The sequence below is a fragment of the Simochromis diagramma genome, unplaced genomic scaffold (assembly GCF_900408965.1).
Source record: "Simochromis diagramma unplaced genomic scaffold, fSimDia1.1 OVJJ01000176.1, whole genome shotgun sequence".
In the NCBI taxonomy this organism is placed as follows: Eukaryota; Metazoa; Chordata; class Actinopteri; order Cichliformes; family Cichlidae; genus Simochromis; species Simochromis diagramma.
This window is the reverse complement of record NW_024386892.1, coordinates 6,875,327-6,902,460: the sequence shown is the minus strand read 5'-3', so window position 1 is coordinate 6,902,460 and position 27,134 is coordinate 6,875,327. Positions and strand designations below refer to the sequence as shown.

The following is a 27,134-nucleotide window of genomic DNA, read 5'->3' as shown; positions in this document are numbered from 1 at the left end:
TACATTTATAAATTTACTTATAAACAAATAAATAAATTTAATCACTTTATTGCTATGTAGGATTTAGGACATGGCTTTTCTGTAATTTCAGATGTCAATGTAAACTCTAGACAAATTCATCTGCAAGGTTGCTCTTAAGCTCTTGTGTTTCTTTCCCACACGACTGGGTCAAACTTGTCTGATGCTTGGTTCTGAGATACCTGTTGTTAAGCTTTGATTGGTGTACATACAGACTGCTCTGCGACCTGCAGTTATCCCTAACACTCATCTCTAAATACAGGGAAACCAGCATCTTTCTCTTCTGCTTTAAAATCTCATTTAGCCAAGGTTTTCAAAGGGCGGCCCACAGGCCAGTGGCAGTCCTTGGTGACATTATGCAACAACAAGTCAATTCTAGGTAATAACAAATCAGCTTAGAATTACCATCAGGAAATCTGCTCATCCTTGAGCAAACACAGATGTGTTTGCTGCATCATGTGCTGGCTCCCTAAATTGGCACTTTTAAAACCTCTCTCAAAGAAGGTTTTTTTTCTCTTTGCACTTCCTGAAAATCATTATTCATCTGTTTTATTGCTGTACTGGACAGTAAAATGAAAACATAATTTTGAAAGATAGGAGAAAGAAAGACAATTTTGTTACACAGAGTCTCTTAAGAGACCTTTTTTTGGCTCATGCTGCATTCACATCGTGTTGGACCCTGAAAATTTCCTGTTATTCTGACTAGATAGTGTTCACATTATCTCGGCCTACTTATGCTTTCACGCCCTGAACATATTATCTGTCTATTACTATGCCAGTCTTGTAGTATTCTACCATTTTAGCATATATTAACTCTGCTGGACCCACAATGGGCAAATTTACTGTTAAAGCAGACTAAAGAGATATCATCTTTTTTAATTCCATACATTTTCTTCCTTGTCTTACTCTGATTCCTACATTACCCACAGTGCCGAGTGACTGCAGATGGTGCAGTTCAAGGTTTGGGTATGTTATGCTAGCATTGGATCCTTTAGCTCCAAGCCTACAGCTTTAGGCAGCGATGAGGAATGGGCTACATGTGCCTGCTGCTAAGCTCAGTTCTTTCCAAACTCCACACCCCCACATTTTATTCAGTTTCAAACTTTAGTCCCAGCCAGTTGACTCAAGGGCAACTCCCCAAGACCTGTAAACAGTCTTTGATGTGTAGAATTTGTCGAGTTCTCCTTTAATTTTGCGCTTTATTAAGCTCCAAGTTAAAGAGAATTTGCTGCCATTAGTTCTGTACAAATATCTGGGATTCTGTCTAGAATATCTACGATTTTTCAAGTTTGTTTCATTATGGTGTGGACGTGTATTTCCTGTCTGTTAAATGGTGGATGCTTATACAGTACTAAACAGGGTCCTTTGAACAGTGAATCACACAGAGCTACTCCAGTATAGTTTAAGAATAAAAACATGTAGGTTTAAACTAAGTGAATGTGGCAACAGACTCATACTTTGTTAGTGAAATCTAACCAGAAAATACCCTTTCGTATTTGTTAAACGATGAAGCTTTCTAATTGTGCAAAACAGCAAAGTAGCAAAAAATTGTGTGTTTAATGTTTTTAGAACTTTGGGAAACACTAAGATTGGGTTTCTTTTGAACCCATTCTGGGAAAAACAACTTCCTGTTGTCCTGTGCAAATCTTGAATGTCATCAGCTCTTGATGGCCAGCGACCCGGAACATGTACAAATTAAAATTAAAGAAAAATTCCCGCACATCTACGATGACAGACTGAAGAAATCTGAGCATGCGAGGGTGAATTCATCCTTTAAAGTCACAACATTTTCTAACGTGCCTCACGAGCAAATCGCCAGCTTAAAATGCAAAACAGCAGCTCTGACTGATTTCTGCTGAGGGAAACGAGCCCAGCTGTGTATCCCTACCACGATCCCGCTGGCTGCACACCTGAGGCTCATTTCAAGTGGGATTGCAGTTGATGAAGATAATTAGCCATCTTTATTGTTTTTCAGATGTGTGAATCAGTGCTTGAGTGTTTGGACGCGGTGATGAAGTTTTCCAGAGGATTTGGCTTTAAGAAGGATCAGTTTTGTGTTTTTACTCAAGAGTTCCTGAAATTCCTCACATTTCAGCTACAGTAAAAGTATGCAAGCGATGACACCCAAAGCTGTTTGCACCCACCTGACAAGTAATTTTTTGTATCAAAAATGTGAACATGTACCACTCTCAATTCTTTCCTTTTGTTCCTCTTTTTCAGAACAATAACTGCAAGGGCAAAACTGCTGGATGTGGAGTGGGGTACAGAGATGGGTGGTGGCTCTGCACAGGGTGAAATGCTGCTGCTAAGGGATATGGACCAGGGGCATCCAGGAGAGGGATGGGAGAAGATGCATAGAAAGTGGGAGTAAGAGCGGGAGGAGGAGGTAGTGGTGGTGGAGGTGGTGGTGGAGGGATGGGAGATAAATGTGGGGAGAAAGAGGGAATAAGATGAGGGTAGGAAGGAACGGGGAGGTGTGGTGCGGGTGGGAGGAGGGAAAGGTGATGTTGGATGATGGTGTGATGGAAGGAGATAGAGGAAGAGGAGGATGATGAAAAGGATGGCTGGAGGAGGAGAGGAGGATGGAGGTGGACGCACGATGGAGGGAGGCGATGAGGAAAGCGGGGCATCTTCTCTGGGAAGAGAGGTTCAAAATCTATCTCCCTCTCCTTACTTCTTTCCTCCCTTTCCTTCTCCTTCCTCCTCACCCATTCCTTCTCCCACTCTTCGTGCCTCTCCTTCAACTTTTTCCTCTCCATCTGTTTCTCCTCCTCCTTCTTTCTCTCCTTCTCCACACCTCTTTCATCCTCCATCTGCTCCCTCACGGGTGCAACTTCTTCATTCACAGCATTAGCACAGTGATTACAATCAGTGACATGATTACCGTTAAAATCGTCACACTGACCACCGTCAATATCATCGGCTCCACCTCCAACACTTTGCTGAATCCCTACGCCGCTTTTGTAATCAATCGCTGAATCAGAGAGGCTGTTTTTGTGTCGAATGTGGCACTGAGATTTGGCTTTCTCCTCCTCGCTGTGGTCACTTTTGTTATTTTTCTGGCTGTAATCGCAGTTATGACTAAATGCGTCATTGGCTTTGGAGTCATTAGACTCTATTTCATTCACTGTGTTTTTACATTGACAGTGGTCAGTGTGTCTGTTATTAGTGCTACAGGCAAAATAATCTTCAGAAAGGTCATCCACAGGTGTGTCTGCAGTTTTCTCACTGGCTTTTTTAGCCACGTGACCATGACAAAGACTTTTGTCTTTCTCAAAAGTAGCACTAGAGATGGCAGAACTGTCACGCTTATTTTGCATGGTGCCCTTTTCATCATCCTGACTGTGGTCATTGGGTTTGTTATTGGTATGACAGTCACTAAAAGGTTTCTCCGGTGAACACTTCACCTTTTCCTCGCCTCCAGAGGGACCAACGTTAAACTGGCTGTAGTCATTAGCGTCTGCATTGCTGAATTTGCTGTCATCAGAGCTGCAGTAGTTATCGAGTTTGTCAGCGGTGTTACCCTCCCTGGTATTTGAACACAGAGAGTGTTTTGTCCTGCAGAGCAAATGGCAGTCAACAGTTTTGTCCTCTGAAGTGTTGCAGGTGTCCTTGCTATTGAGTTCAAGCGCCTCGTTACCATCCTGAATGCAACAGGCCTCGCCCTCGTTTAAATCCGAAGTCATATCAGTGCAAGCTCCGTCTTGCCTTAAAACACTAGCGACTCTCCTCGCCTGTCTCCTTCCCCTTTTCCGTTTCTTCCTCGGCGTTGCCCCAGCCTCCGGCGATCCGCTCTTCCTCTTGCTGGCTGTTGCTGCTCTCTTCGACATCCCTTCCTCTGAAAGCGCATCGGCAGGGAGGGTCATGTCTACACAGGCCGGCCTCAGTCTGGGCTCTGTTTCTGTCTGTTGGGCAGAGCAGCATGTGGTCAGGGCTTGACACAAGATTGCTGTGTCCTGCAGGTATTGTTTGTCTTTGACTGCACGCTGTTTCTCTAAAAGGAGCAGGGACAAGGCTAATCGTTGGTTTGCATGCTGTTTCTCTGTGAGGTTTAGGAACAAGACAAATTTCTGCCTGGCTTGCAGTGTCACAACAGGAAAAAGGAAGACAGCTAATCGCTGGGTTACATGCGTTTTCTTCAGCTTTCGGAGCAGCGCTTATCTCTCCCTTACTCAGATTCCTTTGCTCCTCATCTCCCTGCCTGTCCTCCTTCCCTGCTTGTGTATTTTTGTGTATCACCCCCATCTCTCTGTCATTCTGAGCAGGGTCGGGTGTAATTGCAGGACAGCATGGCATCTCTATAACAGACCCTGGGACGAGGCTAATCACTGAGTTACATGCTGCATCCCTGCAGAGGAGCTTTCTGAGCCCCTGGCCCCACCCGGAGGCTGATTGCTGAGATTGATGCTGGCTGGCCTCCCTTTTCACCTGCAGACACAGCTGGTTACACCGATTACACCGATTCACAGGAAGATTACTTAATAGCTCCCCTCTCTTCTCGTCATTTCTACCTGCCCTCTCTTGCTCTGTCTGATCTCGTCTTATCCTTCTCTCTTCTCCCCTCATCCTCTTTTTTATCCCTCCCACCAGCCGATGTGCTGCAAGATTACTTAATAGCTCTTTTTCTCTCTTCTCCTCTTTTACGGTGCCCTCTCTTTGCAGCCTGTCTTCTCCTTTTCCTTCAAACATCTGATTCACACAAAGACTGCTTATTATTCGTTTTCCCCTTTCTGACTCTTTTCTGTCTGTTTCCTCTCCTCTTTTCTTTCTCCCCCTTTTTCTCATTCCTCTCCTTACCCCACCCCTCCTCTTCCTCCTCCTCCTCCCTGATTTTTGAAGGCCTAGCGTCGGAGCATGGTGGCCTTCTGCAGAAATGGGAACAAATTTTAAAGCGCTTTCATCATGGCAGCTGGAGCGATCCGGAACTGCGTCGCTACCGCTACAATGGGCTACAAGTTCCATAGGATTTCCTGCCTGTCCTCCTTCATCCTCTTCTTCCCTTTCATCTATCTTCACCTCCTTTCCTCCCTTCATATCCTTCTGCCTCTGTTGGCAGTCAGGTTGTTTGATCACAGATGGCTTTATTCTCTCACCCCCTTCCTCCAGCCCTCCTTTCTTTTTTTCACCCCCTTCCTTGGCCCTGTTATGCGCTCTGAAGTCATAAAGTAGAGGATTGACGCTGTAGGAAATGGAGGGCGAAGTTTTGGTGTAGCTGACCATCTCCGTTGGCCACAGAAGAACCCTGCTACCATCTCGGCTCAGGACACGACAAAACGGCTCTTTGGGACGACTTGGAGGCAAAGAAGCCGACTCTTTTGATGGAGCGGAGTTTGACTGGGGAGATTGGGGATTGGGGAGAGGAGTTTGCTTGGGCTGTGCTTGAGCTGACGTGGTTTCAACACATGAAATTGATTTTTTAGGCTCATTTGTTGTAGGACAAGCCAGATCTTTTACTTCTTGGGGTTGGGTTAAATCTGTCTGATTTTCCACAGCATCATGGATTTCAACTTTGCTGCTTCCACATTCTGAATCTGTGCTTACACTTTCAGAAATATGTCCTGAAATGCCACTGTTTAAATAAAAATGAGCTCTAGTCCCACTTTCACTGCTGACTTGGGCTCCAGTCCCATCGTCCTTACATAAGGAGAGCTGGGCTCCATTCCCATTGATAATTGAGTCCTCTACTCTGATCACATTGCGATTACATAAAGAAACCTGGGCTCCAGTCCCAGAGAGTCCCACAGTTCTTTTCTCAGTAGACATAATGGCTCCAGCCTCAACGGGTCGAGTTTCAGTTTTACTCTCCTCACTGCACTGGTTTCCAGTATTCCAGTGATTTACACCAACAGCAACCATGTCTGCGGATGATTTGAGCTGCTGATCGGTGACTTTCTCCCCCAGATTTGTTTTCCTGTCATGCACTGCCGCACCTTCTTGCTTCCCTGACAAGCCAGAGCCCTGCCCTGCTTGGATAAATACAGGCAGCTGATTGGTGTAAGAGGACACAGCTCCTTTTGGGGAGCGAGAAAGAGACAGGGCGGACTCTGCTCAGGATGGACTGGACGTCAGAGGCTCTGCATACTTCCCTGCTGCTGTTGATGCTGACATTGGTGGTATTAGTAATGGAGGGGGTGGTGGAGTTCTTGCTGATGCTGGTCACTGTGGTTTTGTTGAAAATGGAGCCATTATGGGTGGCGCCAGAGGCTGTTGTTGGGATGTTATTGGGAGTAATGGGATGGCTTAAATAATCATGAGCCCAAGGGATCTTGTTAAAGTGCCTGTTTTCTGTAGAGCTGTTGGTATCACTGTTTGTCAGGGTGGTGCTGATGCTGGGTGTAATGGTTGGCAGTTGACTGTAATCCAGATGGGTCTTGTCAAGCACGCAGGAGTCAGAAGCAGCAGTAGTTGTGGTGCTGTTGGCGTCTGTTTGCTCATAGGTCCACTGTGTGTTGCTCAAGAGTGCGGTTTCCAGAGCAGGGTCCAGAGGAAGGAAGGGTTGTATCCGGGGGATCTGAGACTCTAGATGGAGAGGGGAACAGAAAGGATTATAGCAGCTGACACTGGTTACATTTACATGTAGAACATAACAGGATTATGTGTCGAACCTAACTATAAAGAAAAGAGTAGGAAGGGATACAAAATACCCTTCCTACAAAGAATACCATTCATTTTTAAGGCTTCCTATACAGTAATCTCCTTAGGCTTTTTTGAGCATTTTGGTGCCGCACCATTACTCTTTTGTTGCTTTCAGCACGTCTAAATATGATTTATGGATGTAGGATGGACTTAGGAAAAAATAAGCGCAGATTTGAATGTGTCTCACTTAGAAATGGCAAAAAATAAGACTTGTGTAATATGTGTAATATCCATCTTTGTACAACCATTATGGGGCTCACCGTGCTGTCAGACATTCGTCTGTCTATACGTCAGTTTGGTGAGAGATTTAGAGAAATTGTTTGTTGAGTGAAGGTTTTAAGATGAATCATAACTTTAAAAGTGATCTATAATATGCTACATCAGAAACCTTGTTTGTAAACTGTTTGAATTTTAGAAGGGGAATTATGAGTCTTCCTACTCTAAAAGTGAAATGCATTTAGGACTTCAACTCCACTTAAATTCAACCCTTCTTGAACTTTTGCACCGATTTCAAATTTAAAATGAGAAGAGAAAACGTATTGAACGCGTTGCTGATGCTTACTTTTGATCATATTGAGTTATTCTCACAGCATTTCTATTGAGACATTCACATACACTGTGAATGTGGTAGACAAAATACTGTAATCTCAAGTACAGTATAATAAAATAATAATAACTTATCTCAAGTGCAGTTTTCTCCCTCTTAACTAAAGGAGAAGTAAAGTAAAAAGTAGTAAAAACTCTATAATAGTAAGCAACTTGACCCAGAAGCATCCTTTAGTTATGCTGCTATAGGGAGGTTGCTGGGGATTTCCCATGATGCACTGACTACTGCTTCTCCAGGCCCTGCTACCACAGCATGTCATTAACTCTTGTATTTTTCTTTCCCAGAGTTTGACTGATGTTTTTGTTGTTCATGGACTCTCTATGAGGAGCTACAATCTTTTCTGTCTTCTATATTCTCATGGCTGCACCTCCCCTCTCTCTACTTCTTCCTGTTACAAAGAAATTCCTTCTCCCCACCTTCACCAAATGCTTGTTCATATCATCTGGGATCCTCTGATCATTTATAATTTGAGTTTTTACCTTACAAAACAAGCCGCCTTGAGACAAGTATTCTTGGTGCTATATCAGTAAAACCGGTGCTATACATGAAACTAAATTCAGTTGGAAAAATATTTTTGAACAAGATACGAAATCTGAAGTTGCGATAGTTATATACCTTCCACCTGTGTTGCTTCCCGTTTCTTTCATTATTCTGTTCTGCTACAGTGTTTCCTCTATCTCAGGTCCACCAGGTAGACTAATTAAGGATTACCCTGCCCCTGCTTATAGGAGGCTGGGAGAAGGGTCTCACTGTCTCCCAGACCAAGTAGCTCTCCAGCATCCCTGCTTCTTTGCTTATTTTCTGGTTCAGGACCCATTGTTTGGCTTGCCCGGACTCTTTATATACTTTTGTTTCTTTTTTTGCCAAACTTCTAGACATTTACTTCCCATTTTTTCCTGGTAAACTGAAGTTCAGGTGTTGTTCTACTGGGAACAGCAACTTTGTAATGTGTTAAGGTGAGCATTTTTGTTTTTCATCGTAACTATGATAGTCAAGCCACTTCCTTGCAGAGGACAGTAAAAGCAGAGATATAAGCGCTATGTAAATGCCACCATTTATGCTCAAGCTCCTTAACGCACAACTAAAATACCCCAGAGTCCGCCAGAGCAAAATATAAACTGTAAAATGCTTCTGTGGTGCGACACAACTCATATGATATGATTTATTCTGGAGTCTTAAGCCATTCCATTCGCACAAAGGTCAGCACTGCTGAGATGGGTTGGAGTTGGTCAACAGCAAGAAATTGTGTGTCAAGGTTCATCAATGTTGAACACAGGGCAAAATGTCCGTGTTGATTTATTATAGCAACTCCAGTGATAGCTTAATTTTCCCTAATATTCACTGCAACTACAGAGACCCTAAAGCATCATTTTATTCAGTGTCTAACCAACCAGATTAGGTGCTTGTTATGTTGTACTCCACTCCTCCTCAAACCACACCCTCTCATATGTGTGCATTTCAGGTCTTATACATTGGAAAAGAAGTGAAAGCTCTGACATCAGAGTCTGCTGTCAACAGAGATATTTCAGCGATTCTGCAGCCGACCACACGCTATTGAATCCCTCAATATCAAGAGTGATATCCTCATCACCCAAACCAAACACATACTCATAAAGTATTTAAGAAGCCTAATACATGCCTTTTTAAGTGGATAAAAGCTCTTACTTGTTCCCAGTGTGGTGCTGCTTGGATGGATATTGCTGCCGTTCTGCACAATCTCTGGTCTGGACTGATCGGCTGAGTCGACAGCCACGGTGGTGGACCGGAACATGGGACCAGAACCGGGAGCACTGAGGAGAGGAGGATACAAAGACCAAAGCATTAAAAGACCACGAGAACAGGACGCAGCAATAGATCAGAGAATGAAATAAACAGAATAAATTAAAAGAAGAGAAGAGAGAAGAGTACAAAGGAAAAAAGGGAGAAGGGAAAGAAAATGGGAAACGTAGACAAAAAGATGAAAGTAATGAGAGAAAAATGACAAAAGAAAAGATAAGGAAATCAGAAAGAGGGAGATAAAAAGAGATGGAGAGGAAAAGGTTAGAAGAAAGAAAATGCAAGGAAAAGAAAATGAGGAGACAAGAAGAATCAAATGATAATAAGAAGAGATGTGAGGAGAAAATGAAGTGGAAACAAAGAGGAGAGGAAGCAAGGAGATAGGAGGGAAAGATTAAAAAAATAAAGGCAAAGAGGACAATAGAAATATAGATGGGAAACTGAAAGGAAAAAAATGAAGAGTGGAGGAAACAAGAAGATGAGCATTGAGGAGGGCAAGAGGAGAGTAGAGCTGAAATCCAGCTGAAAATCAATTTGGCCACGCTTCTCTTCTCTCTCCTTTTGTGCCAGGAGCCAAACTGCATTGTTGCAAATCTGAAAATGGCTATGACAGCCGATACTGATACATGTACAGTGAGTGGGTTCAGCCGTGCAGCGTGATTGGTCAGAAACACTTCATAGCCACTCTGAAAATACCCGTTAAGCACAACAAAATGCATTTTATTGCATTGTGACCAACGAGATTCTCAGTGATCTCTCTTTTCTTCTTTACTTGCAAGGCTGAGACCCAAACAGGTCGGTCCAGGAACACATGAAGAAAACTTTCATGCATGGAGTCAAAAGTTGGATGTTAGATCATGTCTTCAGAGAGTATTTTAAGGCAGAGATCAATGTTCGCTTTACGTGGGCGTGCTCGGGTTGGGACTTGCAGCTTTGAGCTCAAATTGTGCATTCGGGTGCAATCGTATACATTTTGAGAAATCAATTTTTTGTGCTTGGTAGCTCGCCAGATGAACCTTTCTCATCACACGCTTTGAGCAAGAAGCAGCCAAATCTGCATCATCTGTTTCTGGACCTCTCTGTTTGTTTATCATTATTCTTACAGGATTTTTTTTAAGACAAACAGCACGTGAGCACAACAACTGTTTGGCAGCCCACTTGAGAGTCCCAGATGTCGGAGCCTCCCACCGGCACATGAACAAACAGACTGATATGTAGATTTTTCAGCAACATTAACACGCAGCTGTAAAGCAGCTCTGACAGACATAAACATGGCGGGGTGTTCCCCGTAATGGATAAGCCAGCTCACGCAAGTTCATCATTTCTACCGTCTGATGATCGTAACTCACTGCAGCTACATGAAAAGGACAGGGCTGATTTAGTAAAAGTCATTCCTGTTCAGTCGGGCGTGAGAAAGTACCCACCTCCAATATTTTGTGAGCTTCTGTTGTGATAATTGTGGTAATTTTGAGGCATATTTTCCACTCATTTTGCATCCTATCTGCTGTTTTCAACCCCTTTCTAGTAACTGTAGATATTTGTGTTAATTTTGTGCAGTCAGAAATTATATTTCAAATTAAAGCCTTAATTTGTTGGTCAACTATTTTTTCAATATTTTGATTACAGGCTTGTGTGGGGCAAACATTAGGTTATTTTTACTGTAAACATATTGGAACAAACATAGTAACTTAACATGCATAATATTTTACGTAACACCCATAATTTGCTTCTGCAAACCCAGAACTTATCCAACACACCCACTCTGGATGTTACAATAGTACTGGACAAATGCAGCTACAAAGACACTATAGAAATAAGTACAGTGAAATTTTCCTAAATGGGTACTGCACATCTGTAAAATACTTCAAGTTAATTTAAATATAATCAGTTACACCAACTTAAAAAAGTCAAAACTTTCTGAGACATTAAAATGATTGAACTAGGATTTTCTAACGTATAAGTTTTGATACAGTTTTATTCAATTATGTTAGTATTTGTCACCATGCTCTTCACTCTGAAGCCACCCATGGGTATAACTACTACAACTACTGTTCAGGTCCTTAAGTTTTGTGGCGTACTGTATTTGGGTCTCACATGGTTACTTAAACACATCATTTTAATCAGATGAGGGTATTCATACTAACAAGCGCAGCCATATAAAGTACTCTACAAGTTCTTGAAATATCAAAAGTTTGAATGTGTTCTCACAAGGGTCACCACATGGGCTACACAGGAAACAGGGAATGTCTTTGAAGCATGGATGTGAACACATGAGCAGCAGCGATGCCAGTACGAGCGCTTTGGTGTTTGTGGATTTTAAATTGTTTTCTTGAATGAAAAAGATGTGCAGCATGTCAGGTTGCTGTTTAATTAGTGACATTATTATCCTGTAATAATTCACACTTTGCATATTGTTTACACTGAGTACTAAAGTAAACCAGTGGAGCTATCAAACTGGGACACAGTGTGAGGCTCTTAAATACAAGGCCATCATTAATTCACATTTGAACTTTGAATGTGTCAAGTTCACTCTGCTACCACATGACTGTACCGCACAATACAGCTCAAATCACATCATCAAGTTTGCAGATGACACAACAGCGGTGGGTCTCATCACTAACAATGATGAGTCTGAATACAGAGAGGAGGTACAACACCTGGTGGACTGGTGCCAGAGCAACAACCTGTCTGTTCAGGAGACTAAAGAGATGGTTGTTAACTTCAGGAAGACACCCCACTGCACATCAATGGATCTGCTGTTGAGTTGGTCAACAACGGGAAGTCCCTGGATGTGCACATATCAGATGACCTCTCCTGGAACCTGAACACCACCACCATCACTGAAGAAAGCCCAACAACGTCTTCACTTTCTCGGAGGCTGAACAAGGCCAGTCTCCCTCCTCACGTCCTCACATCTTTTTACCGGGGAACCATTAAGAGCGTTCTCATTCCTCACTATCCAGTACGGGAACTGCACTTTCGCTGAAAAGAAGTCTCTGATAGTGAGAACAGCAGAGAGGATCATTGGAGGCCCTCTCCCAACCATTTCCCAGCTCATCATCAAACACATCATCCGATGTGCAATCAGCATAGTGAATGACACTTTCCACCCCTCACACGCACTGTCCTCCCTTCTTCCATCTGGCAGACTGTTTCACAGAATCAAAACCATAACGGCCAGACACTGCAAGAGCTTCTTCCCCCAAGCAGTCAACTACCACCAAAGGGCCGATAAACATAAACACTTTTACAAACAAACACTTTGACAAACATAAAGATCTCTACAAACATTTTTACAGTACTCACCAGAAGAGTCAATAATAACAACACAAACTTTCAATCTACATTATGCTATACTTGCACATTTTACATCTTTCACATGTCTTCGTCTTGTCTTGTCCACAATATCCTGACCATAACTTGAACCTGCTATTCAATACCAACATCTCACTTTACTGTAATTGCACATGATCACTTTTGTCCTTGTTTATTATACATAGATATAGTTAGTATTAGTACCTTTTCATCTTTTTCATTTTACTTAAATATAGTGAGTTATTAATTTTTTGTCATTTTTAGTTTTACATCCCCTGTAGATATATTTTGATACCCTTATAAATGCACCATGGGGGGCTTGGGGTGAAATGGCAGTTCGATAGATACACTCTATACTATATATATTGTTGTATTGACAATAAAGATCTTGAATCTTGAATCTTTTCCCGCCATCTATTCTGGAATGAGCATTGTCACAGTTTTAAGTCCTGTGTGATGATGAAGCAGAAGACAAACTAAGTGTGGACAGATTATTAATAATATTAGTCTGATAATGTGATTTATTTAGCTTAAAAGATAGAATAAGTTTGAGATTAACCTCATGCAGGACAAATGTACTTATTTATGAGCAATTTTCCAAACTTCTTATAAACATAAATGGAAAAAAAATTGTATTTGATAACATTTAATATTACAATAATGGATTACACAGAACTGGGCAATAAATGTCATTACACTAGATGTCTTTCTGAAAGTGCTGTAACTACGTTTAAGGAAGTACGTCCTTCACTGTTATCTTCTTTAGTGCCATGTAGCAGGACAAAGCAGAGCAGCTACCTTAACTCTACTCCCACAGAATGCAATACAATGCAAAACACCTTGAGGTGACTGTTGTTGTGAATTAAATTCAGTAACAACTGAATTTCATTTTTAGCTTATTCAGTAGTCCATCTAGTTTTTTTCCTCTAAATCTGTTGCTCGGTGCTGGTGGAAATGGTACTCCTGAGAGCTGGAAAGTGAACCAAAACTATAAATCTTCTTGGTCATAAAACAAAAAAGACAAAATAGATTTTTTTATTCATGCTCTGTGGGGCTGAAGAGAAAGGCAAGAGAAAGGCAGATGTGGACATTGTACTCTTTTCATCCCATTGAAAAACTACAGCTTGAAGTCCGAAAAAATACTTTAAAAGATAAAGAAAAACACAATGTTTAACAGTTTCACTGATTTTCGGAAAACGTATTTTTTTACCAAGTCGATTTTGAAACATATTCCATAAAATATAAATGGAGCAACTGCTACAATTGAGCTTTTTACACATAAAATATAATAAATGGGTTGAAAGGAAAGAAAGAACTTATGGATGCTACTAACCACTCTCCCGTCCTCCTGTCTTCATGCTGATTGAGTCTCCTCAGCACTCTCTCCTCTCTCTTCTCCTCCCTGCGCCTCCTCTGCCTCCTGCAGGCCAGTGCTCTGTAAAACTCCCTCTGTTTCAGCTCCTTCAGTCGCTGCAGGACAAGCAGAGTGATTAACAGAAGCAGATGCGGTCGTATCAGGGCTGCATTAAAAAGGAGATGTAAGAGGTCAAATGGATAATACATTAAAAAGATGAATTTAAATGTTTAATTTGTGAGGTAAGTGGGTGGAGTTATCAGTCTTGTGTATCTGCTCTGTCTGTAAGCGTGTGTGTGTGCATTGTTTGTGCATGTGTGTCTATATGCACCGTCTAAGTCAGCCAGTGTCAGCTTTAGTAGAGTCCAGACCAGCTTAATTCACTTATTGAGCTCTGTCTGCAAGCTGTCTGCTGACCGGAGATACTGATACAGTGTGCGAGTGTCATTTGTGCCCGTGTGTGTGTGTGTGCCTATGTGTGTGTCACAAATAATAATAATGATAATAATATACCTGTGGGTTCACATCTCAAATAGACAGATGACAAGAGACAGACAGCGAGGCGGGCGGAGACACCAGCAAATAGATAAACAGACATAAATAGACAGACAGATAAAACATGGAGGCAGGCAGGCAGACAGACGGACAAACAGAGGGACAAAGAGACAGGCTGGAAGACAGACACTGTGGGGTTTGTTAAAGTTTGTTATGTAGCCTGTGATTTTTTATGGAAGGTGTACATACAGTGTGAAGGGTGGACAGAATGACAGGAAGCCTCACGGTAGACCATAACAACACGACAAACTAGGACTGAATCAACACCGTTAGCACACCGTCAACCGTTAAACTGTGAAACATGTAGACTGGTTTACAGCATATCAATATAAATACGAACATTTAAAAAAAAAAACCAACGTATGATAGTTTCCTGCAATACCGATGATGTTGCCTATTAACCTGAGGTGGAATGAAGGCTATGTCTCTTTTGTGCAAACTGAGCCCAAATGCTCTTTTTTGGCTAACATTTGAGTGATTATAGCAGCATATTTTTTTAGCACTGATTTAGGCCACATTCATTCATAACACACACATTTACTGCTTACTTTTAAACCTATTTTTAACAACCTTTCACACACTTACAGGGAAATTCAGGGGATTCAAGGGAAATTTGGGGTTATGTATCGTGCCCAAGGACACTTTGACACTTTGTGGAATAGAGCCAGTGTCCTTCCAGATGGTCAAGCTGCACAAACTCCTAAGACACATTCATTCAGGTGAGCCCTACATACCAAATCATGTCATAGAATGGAGACTACAATAATAGAGTCCTGTGAAAAAGTATTTGCCCTCTTTCTGATTTTTCTCTTGCATATTTGTCACACATGTTTCAGATCATCAAAACATTCAATATTATATACAGATAATTCACATGATTAACTGATTATCCACATTTTCTAAGAAACTAACTTACATTTCATCAGCCACACCCTGCTCAGATTAATGTTAGACCTTTTGAATAAATAACTCACTTAAATATAACCTGTCTGACAAAATGAAGTATACTATCAGATCAAAAAGCAACACATCATGCTGTGATGTAAAGAAACAGATGAGAAACAAAGCCATCCATCGGTCTGGAAAAACATTATAGAGCATTTTATAAGGCTTTGGGACTCCAGTGAACCACGATGAGAGCCATTATGCACAAATGGAGTAAACAGTGGGACAGTGGAACAGTGGTGAACCGAGTTGCTGGCCGACCAAAATTACTCTAAGAGCGCATCAACAACTCACCCAGGAGGTCACAAAGGAACCTAAAGAAAACATCCAAAGAGCTGCAGGCCTCAGTTGTCTCAGTCAGAGTTCATGAGTCAACAATAAGAAAGAGAGTGGGCAAGAATGGCATCCATGAGTTCCAAGGCAAAAAACTCTTTTGGGAAAATATTTAGTGGACTGAAAAGACAAAAGTCGAATCTTTTGGAAGGTTTGAGACCCATTACATCTGGTGTAAAAAAATAACACAGCGTTTTAGGTCATACAAACAGTCAAACATGGCGGAGGTAGTGTAATGGTCTGGGGCTGCTTTGCTTCTTCGGGACCTGGCGACTTGCTGTAATTGATGCAACCACAAATTCTGATGTCTAACCATCAGTTTCAGAGTCATTACCAGTTGCTGCAAACATTTGATTACAGTTCTTGCAGGCAAGGGTGGCACAACAATTTATTAAGTTTAGAGGGCAATTACTATGAACTGATCATTTAAAAACTGCATTATGTATTTACTTGTGTTTAATATCAAAATGTGTTAGACCAGGGGTAGGCAACTCCAGGCCTCGAGTGCCGGTGTCCTGGAGGTTTTAGATGTGTCCATGATCCATCACAGCTGATTTAAAGGGCTAAATGACTCCTCAGCATTTCTTGAAGTTCTCCAGAGGCCTGGTAATGAACTAATCATTTGATTCAGGTGTGTTAACCCAGGGTGCGATCTAAAACCTGCAGGACACCGGCACTCGAGGCCTGGAGTTGCCTACCCCTGTGTTAGACTAACATGTTCAGGTCATCAAAGAAAGATACAAAAATAAGAGATTAAGAATCACAGCATTTTACATGCTCTACAACTATCTGGGAACATGAAAGTCGTGCATTGCGAACAGTAGAACCTCTTGGAGTCTGTTTTAAGACGATGCATGATTACTTTTTTCATCCAAATTTCATGTTGTCACATTTAGCTGAATACAGTTTGAGTGATAAACAAAAATAAGCTATTTCCAAAAACAGAAACATGATATTAACAGATTTTCTGTTTTTTCCCCTGTTTGTTTTCAGTAATTAATTTACCCTGTGGTACACAGCAAGATAATCAAATCAGAGGAATTTCCATGTACTTTACATTGTGTCAGCTGGGATACTGAAGCGTCATTACTCAGATGTGAAGCTATCAACCAATGCATAGTGTTTATAAAACAAACACCTCCCTCCACTCCTAGCATCATGTAGCAAATTCCTTTTTAAAAATATATATTAGTCTTACTGCTGTATTAGCAGCATTTTTAAATTAGACATCTCCTTTTGTGTGAATCTTTTTTGTGAATATTTCTAAAGGGAGCCCTGGTTCAAGGGATCCTTACGCTTAGTATTCATCCACAATCCAAGGTTGCATTTATTTCCTCCCATGCTGATATTGTTATGTAGTGGAAATAATGCTGACCAGGTGAACTGTAGATAAATCACTGCTGGCAATAGCAAACAGGGAATAACAACTTACCCCAAACATAATGTAATCAATTGGAGTGTTTCACTACACTACACCATATAGAACATGAACAATAGATTTGAGATTAAAGATCCACATCGAACAGTACAGTTTGTATACAAAGGGCTACTGTATCTAGAAAGTTCATCAGCTGTAAAGCATTGGCCGAAAGTCGGTAGTTTCACCTCGAGGATTATTGTTTCCTTTAAGATTCACAGTGCTTGAGTGCAGAGCACACAAAAAAAAATGATGTGTCACCTTTCTGCTACTGGCAGGTCTCACTGTTTAATTTATATATTTTATAAGATAAAAAAAAATATGTCTCTGTAAGCAGCATATATAGGATAAACTGTGGATGGTTGTTTTTCTCAGTCTGGCTCGTTTCATCTGTCACAGCAGCACATCAAGCGCTGGTGACGTAGCCCCTCTGCAAACCACTTCATTTCTAAAAGAAAATGGGACCGTGACTGACCGTGAACCAAAAGATGGGCAGCTTAGCCGAGTGTGTGCAGGCTAGAGAATATTAGTGCTGGAAAATCCATTTCCTGCAAGTGTTGCAGTCTCGAACAATATGCCCTAAATGCTCTGCATCCTCAAGTAAACCTAATAACTCTGACACACAGCTAACTGTGAAAAATATTATGCCTCTTTCATCACTTGCAAGTGAACAAATGGTAATTGCAGCAAATACATTCCTCCCAGCACCTATAATTTTGTAAACACCCAAACAGCTGCAAGTTCTCAGAGTTGCCTTCCTCCACATCTCTCTTTTTTACATCCAACTGAAGAGAGAAAAATAATGAGAGAAGAATGTTGCAGCAATGCGACAATTTCACATATTTAGTTCAGGTAATCAGGCTGCATTATTGATAATCTTTGTGTTTTTATTTAATTAGGAGAATTTGTACTGTTGATTTTTAACCTAAAATGACCCTGTTTGCCTATTATTGGCTTTATAGATTTCATTTCATCTTTATGTCTTACTCTATAGAGGTATAGACTTCGGAATATCTTCATGAGGAATGTCTATGCATGCTGGTTAGTCAACCACAAGATTAAAACCACTGACTAGAGGATAATAACATCGATCACCTCATTACAATGCAATGTCCTGCTGGGAAATCTTGGGAAATAATAGGACTGAAAGCTATATTCTCTTGGGTGAAAGTCCAGCATCTGACTTACGCCATTGCACCTTCCTCCTCTGGACTTTGCTTCTTATCACAATTTACTAACTTGAAACCTGACACTTCAATGTGTAGATTTATGAGTAACCAACACACGTGGAGCTCTTTGGCATTGATTCTCCAAGCCTTTGAACTCTGCTACAGTAACGAACACCATTTTTCCAAATGATATTTCCTCATTTGGTGTTTTGTTGATGATGGAAAACACATTAGTCTAATGTCTTCCTTAAGTCTTCAATGCAATTCTAGTGACTGTTTCTAGGATACGATTCACATCATTTTCAAACTTATCAAATATGTGACCCTCGTACCCTATCGATATGATTACTGTCATCCTAGAAGACACTAGAAGAAATGTATCATCATATGATGAACGTGATCACTCAGAACATCTTTGTATTGATTTGTGTTGACCTTTTCCTCTAAGAAGACCCAAACCATGTCGCCCCACCATCAACTATCTGTACATATAAAGTAAAACCGATGACTGCTTTTGCCCAATAAAATAACTTGTATATATTAAACATTGATTATTTCAGTGTTAACTTTTTTATATTATTTTCTTTCTCTCTTTCTCAAGTGCAAATGGCCCGTGGACGATATGTATAAAATCCAATATAACATTATACAATTTTGGGGGGGCATAATACTGATATACAGTGGGCTGTGTCATCAGATAAAACCGCCATGCATTATGTGAAAAAAATCAATCGTTAATGGATTTTAAAAAAAGAGGAGAAGAATGTTTGTTTTTGGCGAATCTTGTAAGTTGAATATCTGACTGGTTGTGATACTTAATCACATTGATACGAAAATCATTTTTAAAAAATCTAATGCTGCCATAAAACAGTTGTACTTATTGATTTGTAACATCAGCCACAATAGTCTAACACACACGGGCTGTGTAACTGTTAAAGGCACAACAGTTTTAAACAAACTAGCTAAATTTCTGCTTTAGATCTCTTGGTATATATATAAAGTATATAAATTCAAGAACTGTAGCAAGGACCTAATATAAACTCATTTCCCACTTTATTAGGTACACCTGTTCAACTTCTTGATAATGAAAATATCTAATGAGCCAATCACATGGCAGCAACTGAGCAATTCAGGACAGGGGATGAAATGTGATTTAAGTGACATTAAGTGTAGGCGGTCGGAGTGTTTCAACAATGGCTGATCCACTGGATTTTCACACACAACAAGCTTTAGGGATTACAGAAAACAGACCAGATAGAGAAACTCTACAGTGAGCGGCAGTTGTCTCGGTGGAAACACCTTGCTGATGTCAGAAGTCAGAGGAAAATAGCCAGACAGCATTTACCTGAGAGAGGCAACAGCAACTCGAATAACCAGTTACAAGCAAGATATGCAGAAGAGCATCTCTGAATACACTGACAACCTTGATACTGATGGCTTTCAGCGAGAGAAGACCACAACAGGTGCCACTGATGTGGGCTAAACAAAGGTAACTGAGGCTACAGTTCACACAGGCTCACCATAATTGGTCAGTAGAAGACTGGGAAATGCTGCTTCATAAGAGGAGTCTGGATTTATGTTGCAACATCTGGATGGTAGGGTAAAAACTTGGCATAACCAGCATGAAAACCTAAAGCCATCCTGCCTTGTGTCAGTAGTCCATGCTGGTGATGGTGTAATGGTTTACTTGCTGCACGTACCTCCCTTTGAGCCTCTTAGTACCAACTGAGCATCGTTTGAACTCTACAGCCTGCCTGAATGTTGTTGCTGACACTGTCCATTCCTTCAAGATCACAGTGTGTCCATCTTTTCCAACAAGATGTAATGCACCCTGTCACAAAGCTTAAGTAATCTCACACTGGTTTCTTGAACAGCACAATGAGTTCACTGTATTTCAGTGGCCTCCAGAGTAATGGGACCTCAGTCCAATAGTGCACCTTTGGGATGTGGTGGAACGGGAGATTCTCATTATTATCATACAGCCACAAATCTGCAGCAACTGTATTACGCAATAATGAAAACGTGGACTAAAATATCTCAGCAATGTTTCCAGCGCCTTCGTGAATCTATGTCATTAAATTTTAAAGTAGTTCTGAAAGCTAGCAGGGTGTGCCTAATAAAGTGTCTGTTGTGTGTAATGTTGTTGAATACGAATATATTTAAAAAGTAGATCAAAACATATATTTCAACACACATAAAGTTGTTCAAACTTCTGGTTTCTTCTCTTGAGTGTGTGCTTTCCCTCTCGCTCTCTACCACAGAGAGCTAATTACTGTAAACTCAGCTTTTTTATTTTCGTTTTTGCTTTTTTTTTTTAGCACCACTTGGTCAAAAGATGCTTTGATACATTTTCTCTGCTCATCACAGAGGAAAGAAAAACCCGGGCTTTATGGTTTGATGTTCTGCTTGCTTGTCTTGTTTGCCTATATGTTCTACTTCTGTGCGGTGTGTGGGCCAGACCATCAGGTCAGCTGCAGACGCTTTGGCCCAGTGTTTCATCCATAAAACTAAATCTTTGGGGGCCCTTGTTCCATATGCATCTTTGCTTCGTGCCACTCAACATTCCCACCAGCGTACTGTTCACTAATCCACTCACACATTCTCGGTACTGATGAAACTGACTTCCAGAGCTCACGGTCGTCTTTGTGTTGGTATTTTTATGTTAATTTCATGTTTTTTGTTAAAATAAATTAGTATTTACTGGCCTTCACCCTGTGTCTCTGTCTCTTGTCATGGCTTCTGAGCTGAGGTCTTGGCAATTTGCATATATTAAGAACATTATTATCCATATTAATCACATTATAATAGTGGGTTACCAAACAACGGGCTTTGCCTAGTGCTACTCTGTCACCATGTCCACTCCGAGTAAAAAAAAAAAAAGAAGCTAATCCTGTCATAATGTAACTGTCAGTTCTTCCATGAAATGAATCAGAAGTGCTGCAATTTTTAGTCATAGTGGTCATGAGGATGGATACGGTTCTGTGTTAGTGGGATTTTGTAGACCACAGCGAGTGTTCTGCCGTGTGTCTGAAATCAGACTCGAGTGCTCGTTGTGGCACTGGGATGTAATAAATCCATGACCTTGGTCTGGAAGGTTTAAGGTGTTCTGTGGCAGGATAAACCAGACCTCTTGGTGCCTTGTTAAGGTGGCATGACTCACCTGCCTGTGGTGATGGTCGTAGGAGTTGATGTGGTTGTCAAACTGTTGGTGTCTCAGATACTGCTTATCGCAGAGCTCACAGTAAAACCTCGAGTCCCCCTCCTCCTACCGAGAGACAAAGGTGAGAAGGAAATCAGACAAGGAGAAAGGAGTGAAAGTCTTAATATGAAAATATCATTTCTTATATTGTGTCTGTGTGGTGACCTTGGGAGTTATTGCTCCATTAACAAGACATATGGCTCTTTATTCTCAGTTTATGATGATTTTTTATTAGAAAAATATTCATTTTTTAAATGGTACTTTTTGAAGCATGAAGCATATTATTTTCTTTATTTCATGTGCAAAAGGATTCTGGTTAGTGAAAAGGGAGTACAGTGTGAAAAAAAGGAGGAAAAACAAAGATGAAGCTGTATCACACAAAGTTTCTTTCCAGATTAATCTTCAGCAAACTATCACAGTTTTATCTCTTTAAAAGTTTGGCTATAGCTTCCTCCTATACACACTTTTTCCTTTGGACTTTTGAAAATGAAAGATTTTAAGAACAGACTTAAATCATTCTTTTTAATAAAGCTTGTAATTAGGGCCAAATCAAACTCAGACTTTCTGTGATACACAGACCATTTCTTTCCCACCCTCCTCTATTATAGGCGTTTGTACACCATCTCTGCATGTCATAAAAATGTGTCTTCTATGTCCCAGGCCAGTGTGTGTTCTGTTTCCCTGTGCCTTTTTTTTTTCTTCTCACCCCCGAGCTGGTCAGGACAGATGTTTGCCCTGCTTGTTCTGCAGAGGTTTTGTTCTGTTAAAAGGGAGTTTTCCTCTCCCTCTGTGTAGTACTTGGTCACTGGGAGCCATCTAATCGAAAACCTACTGGGTTTCCATACTGGTTGTCTGTTTTTCTGTGTTGGCCCTGTAACAGGCTGGTGACCTGTGCAGGGTGTACCCTGTCTCTCGCCCTATCATAGCTGGGATAGACTCCAGCAGCCCATGACCCTGAATTGGATAATCAGAATAGAATAGATGGATGAAGTGAAATGAACTAACTGAATGCATTGACTGGATATTGAAACCTTGACTCTTCAGTGTGTCCTTTGACATCATGGTATCTTGAACCCTGGCAGGAAGGTGAGGGTGAAAGACGAAGGACCCCCCAGGTTTATACAGTAGCAGCCTGTCACTGACAAGAGTAGAAACCCTACCTACCCTATCATACCTTGCTTTATCATCTATTTTAGACGGGACCATAATTTTCTAAATGAATATCATGGTATAATGCACAAGATTTGCAACCAGTGACTGAGACTGTAAACTCTTCTTAAACTGTTACTCAAGTCATAGTCTGAGTAAAAAGTGAAGTCATATTCTCAAGGTCTTCTTTACAATTGGACTTCTTTTGTGCAACAAGAGAAGTCACCCGAGTGCTGGTCATTAGAGATAATGCAGATCTGAGATCTTTTCGATTTGTCTATGTGTGCTGACCGTAATGAATTTTAGGTAATGGTTTTTCCTGTGTAAACACTCTGCTTATTACAGAATAAGAAAAAAGATTTGTAAACCCTCTAATATATATTTTCTACATATCTCCAATAAACATGAACTGAACTTCATTAGATCTGCACACAAGTCCTAAAAGGCAATAAAGAGAACCCAATTAAACAAATGAAATGAAAATATCATTACTGGTGATTGTATTTTTCTGGGCTAGATGACATTTTAAAATACGTAACACTATTCAGATCACAAGGCATGCAGCTTTTAAAAAATGTAGAGTTTGTTAAATTAGATTGAAAATAGTCGTTTTCACAATATCCCAACAGAAATTACAAACAATACTTATACTAAAGCACTGTAAAGTATTAACTAGCTAATATGTTTTTTGTATTCAAATCATCTGATCAAGATGTTAAATACAATGCATAAATGTATGTGAAGGCCCTGAAGGTGTTTTGAGAGAAATAGCTGATTACAAAGACGTAGATTGTTATGCAAAACCAAACAAACTAACAAAGCCTCAGAGTTACACAGAATGTTTTTATTTTCAGCTTATTGCACAGGATAAAAAATAAATATATAAACTTTAAGGACCTTCGGGCTACATGATTTAACTGTGGAAAAGCCCAGTTTGCATGATGAACACTTTTAGTGTTGATACCCTTAAGGAATTTGACTTCTGCCAAGTGGAATTTAAAATACAGGTGTTTTTCATATTGCCATTTTCACATAAAGAGGACCAGTGATGCTCATTTTCATATCCTTTATGTAATCTTCGGGTCTGCTACAGTAGCTTTGATTCTCATTGTTCAAAATCAAGGAGTATTTTGATGTTATTATTTGCACTGATGCAGCCACTTTTAGTTTATGCCCTGTCTGTAGCAAGGTATTTTAGCATCCTTTCCTCTTCCTTTAAGCCAGCCTTGCCCCTTATTAGCACAAGGATTGAATGTGCCTAGAGCCAGGGCTGTGTGCTTCAGAGGAGCATATAAGGGATATCCCATCTGTCTGATGTCTTACAGGTCCAAGCTTACAAAAAATGAGCATTTAGCGCAGTCTGAAACCTTTTCGCTCACAGGGATCAAATGCACATACAGTGACTTCAAAATGTGGCAATGTTTAATATGAGCATTCCCAATTCTAACAGTAAATAGTTAACAGAAAATAATAAAATAACAATAAAAGCACTTTAGCTGTGCATTTTGTAAAGTATAAATGTCTCTTATGACCATGTCTAAAGCAGATTTACCTCATATTCTCTTTCCTTATCGAAGAAAAAAGAAGAGAAGACAGAAACAAAACTGCATTAAGCCGCCTGCTGATTAAATTATTAGTCATAGACTCGAAAAATCAGTTCACAGCCATTTAGATTATGTAAAGAAAAATAAAATCTGACTTATCAGATAAAGACGGAAAAGTACATTTCAAAGTGTGTTTGCATATTTATAAATCATGATTTTGAAAGTTGGCCATAGGAAGCAAGATGAAAACAAAATGTGTTTGTGGAAAATCCCTCTGTGTTGGCTGGAGTGGTAAATTACAGCCATAACCAGTATAGGTTGTAAAATGCGTTTATGGGGATGTGTATTCATCATACTCAAGCTTTTAATTTGTTACCTGTCATATTGTGTGTGTGTGAGTGTTTGTGTGTGTGTGTCTGTGTGTGTTCATTGTTGAGTTTGTCATTTGGAGTGATGCTGTCTCTATTGCTTCCGATGGCTAATGGGCCCTTCAATCACAATTATTGATCAGCAATTTGAGTGTCTGAGTGAACACACACACACACGAGCTGATACACACCCAAATATACACGCACAAAAAAAACACACACAGTTTTGCAAACCCATATGTGATAATTTCTCTTTATACAGAACATACAGAAGTGTGTCTAAAGCCCACGTGCTTTCACAAATGCAATGCAAGATTTTAACACGCACGCACACACGCAGACACACACATTCTCCATTAATGGAAGATTGATTTATCTTTTAAAGCAGGGAAAACTCAATCTGTGACACGACCTTCAGTGGAGGTCTGGGTACTCGGCTGTGTGTGTGTGCGTCACAGATTGCATAAGTTGGAAAATTCCAACTTTTTGTCTCTAAAAATCGAGAAGCTTCCTGAGTACTGTGAGCATTGTGAAGAGGTCTGTGGGAGAGGAGGGGCCGGAGACAGAAAGACAAAGACAGAAAATGTGATAGAGGACAGACAGAGACAAACAGAAAGCCTGTGACAAAAGCAGAGGGGAAACACAGACAACCTCCCTTAATCCCTCAACGTCCCAGAACGGCTGCCATCCTCTGCCATTACCGCAGGGATCTCCTCCTTTACTCAGCATTAGCTCATCAGAGAAGTGATTACCGTAGCTACCATAATTCCATTAACTAACGAATTTATGTTGCATTATTCTATTACACAACGAAACATTACATTTGCATTATTTAATCAAAGACGGCATAGGTTTGCATTATGTCATTAAAGATGTCGTTGGGTTGCATTAAGCCCGCTGAGGATGGGTTTCCATGTCCATTACACATGACTTGCTGGATAGCTTGGAAATTGCTGCTCAGTAAACTCAAATTAAAACACATTACAGTTTAGAAGCTTTTGGTGCACTGCTGTGCAACAAAATAAAGATGTTTTCTTGCTGTTCTTTGAAAATCTCATTCCTTTTTTTAAATTTAATTTTATTTTGTTTTTTTACTTCAGTTGTGGGAGAGCTTTGTGGAAGTGTTTGGGAAATTGTCTGACCTGTAGAGTGAATGAATTTTTTAAAACCCTTTGGACAAACTCAGATGCACAGTTGTGAGGAGAAAAAGTAACCTCCCAAATCCACACTACATCTTACAAGCACAGTTTTCAGTGTGAAAAACAATTTCTGAATAGCTGCTCAGTCAGACCACATGTATTTTAAAAAAAAACTCAGCTAACTGAAGTAGAGGTGAGTCACGACATATCAGTCAATCTCCAAAAGCTGGTAAACAACTGCATTTAAAAATACAGATGTGATGCTGGCTGCTGCAATCCCTGCTTTAATTTCCAGTTTATTTCAGTGCTCAGGTGTTTGGTTCATGAGAGAATGAGCATAACATCTCACTGTTCTGCCTTGTGACCTAAGTGGGTGATTGGTAATTCATCCAACTGTGTCTGTTCAAGCATTACTCAAACATTATTCAGTTGCAGATGAGTTTGAAGAGACTTAAGTAAAAGTAGCTGCAGTAACATTGTCTTGGCTGTTTGACTCTCTGTGTCTTTACACACCACTGTGCATTTAAATATTACTTATTATTAATCTCTGACTCTCTTCCATAACATGTTTTTTGTCCTGTCTTTCTCCCATTATCCCCAAACCGTGGCGAACGATGGTGTCCCTCCATGAGGCTAGTGCCTTCCTGTTAAAAGGGAGTTTTTCCTTCCGACTGTCACCAAGTGCTTGCTCATAAAGGGTCATCTGATTGTTGGGGTTGACTGTATTATTGTAGGGTCTTTACCTTACAAAATAAAGTGCCTTGAGTCAACTGTTGTTGTGATTTGATCCCATATGAATACAACTGAGCTGAAACTGAATTGAATAAATCTGTTTTCCCTTCATGAGACACCAGGAAAAAAAAGAAAAGAAAAAACAGGGAATTCACTTTCAATCACTTTCACCAAATTTACTAAGTCATGTAACTAAATAGCATATTTCCATACTTCTGTGTGGAGCTTACATGCTCTCCCTGTGCTTGCAGGGGTTCTCTCTAGTTGCTCTCACATTTTAATACATGCATATTTGGTTAATTGGTGATTAGTTCACTCGGAATTGGTCACAGGTGTGAATGTGAGCATGAATGGTTGTCTGTCTCCTGTGCTGGCTCTACGATAGACTGGCAACCTGTCTTGTGTACTGGACCCTATCCTAGTGTAGAAGCCTGAATTGGATATGCAGTTAAAAAGATGGATGGAAAAGCAAAAGCAACTCTGATGGACCTTCATCTTATCAACATGCCAATATGAACCTATTGGCTAGTCTGTTGACTTGATTTTCTGGGTACAACTCCCAGTTTTTAGGGATTCTGGTCTAGCCACAATAATACAGCACATGCATTATATCTATACCCAATGATGAATGTCCAATTCTTTCATTTCTAATTCTTTAAAATGAAAATTGATGCTTTCAAGATTGTATTTTGGTACCTGCGTGCAGCCAAAGCATGTTCAAACATGACTGCTCACCAGAAATAACAAAAAAAAAACCTAGAAGGCTTCTGGTACCGAAGATCTTGTCCCTTGGTTACAAATTCTACATATTTATATGATGATATCTGATTATAGACATTAACAAGAAGTCAACAGGTAAATTGTAAATAAGATACAAC

General features: G+C 40.4%; 1 protein-coding gene across 1 annotated transcript in view; it reads right to left on the bottom strand.

The window, feature by feature from the left end:
* Positions 1–5,907: 5,907 nt before the first annotated feature.
* The window catches only part of LOC120734968, a 72,544-nt gene continuing 51,317 nt past the window's right edge, over positions 5,908–27,134 (bottom strand). The window contains exons 2-5 of the mRNA XM_040034100.1: positions 21,286–21,390; positions 13,686–13,822; positions 8,927–9,051; positions 5,908–6,537 (exon numbers count right to left, since the gene is read on the bottom strand). Of these exons, the coding sequence (XP_039890034.1) occupies positions 5,933–6,537; positions 8,927–9,051; positions 13,686–13,822; positions 21,286–21,390 (972 nt within the window). The 3' untranslated portion in view covers positions 5,908–5,932. The remainder of the gene's footprint in view (positions 6,538–8,926; positions 9,052–13,685; positions 13,823–21,285; positions 21,391–27,134) is intronic.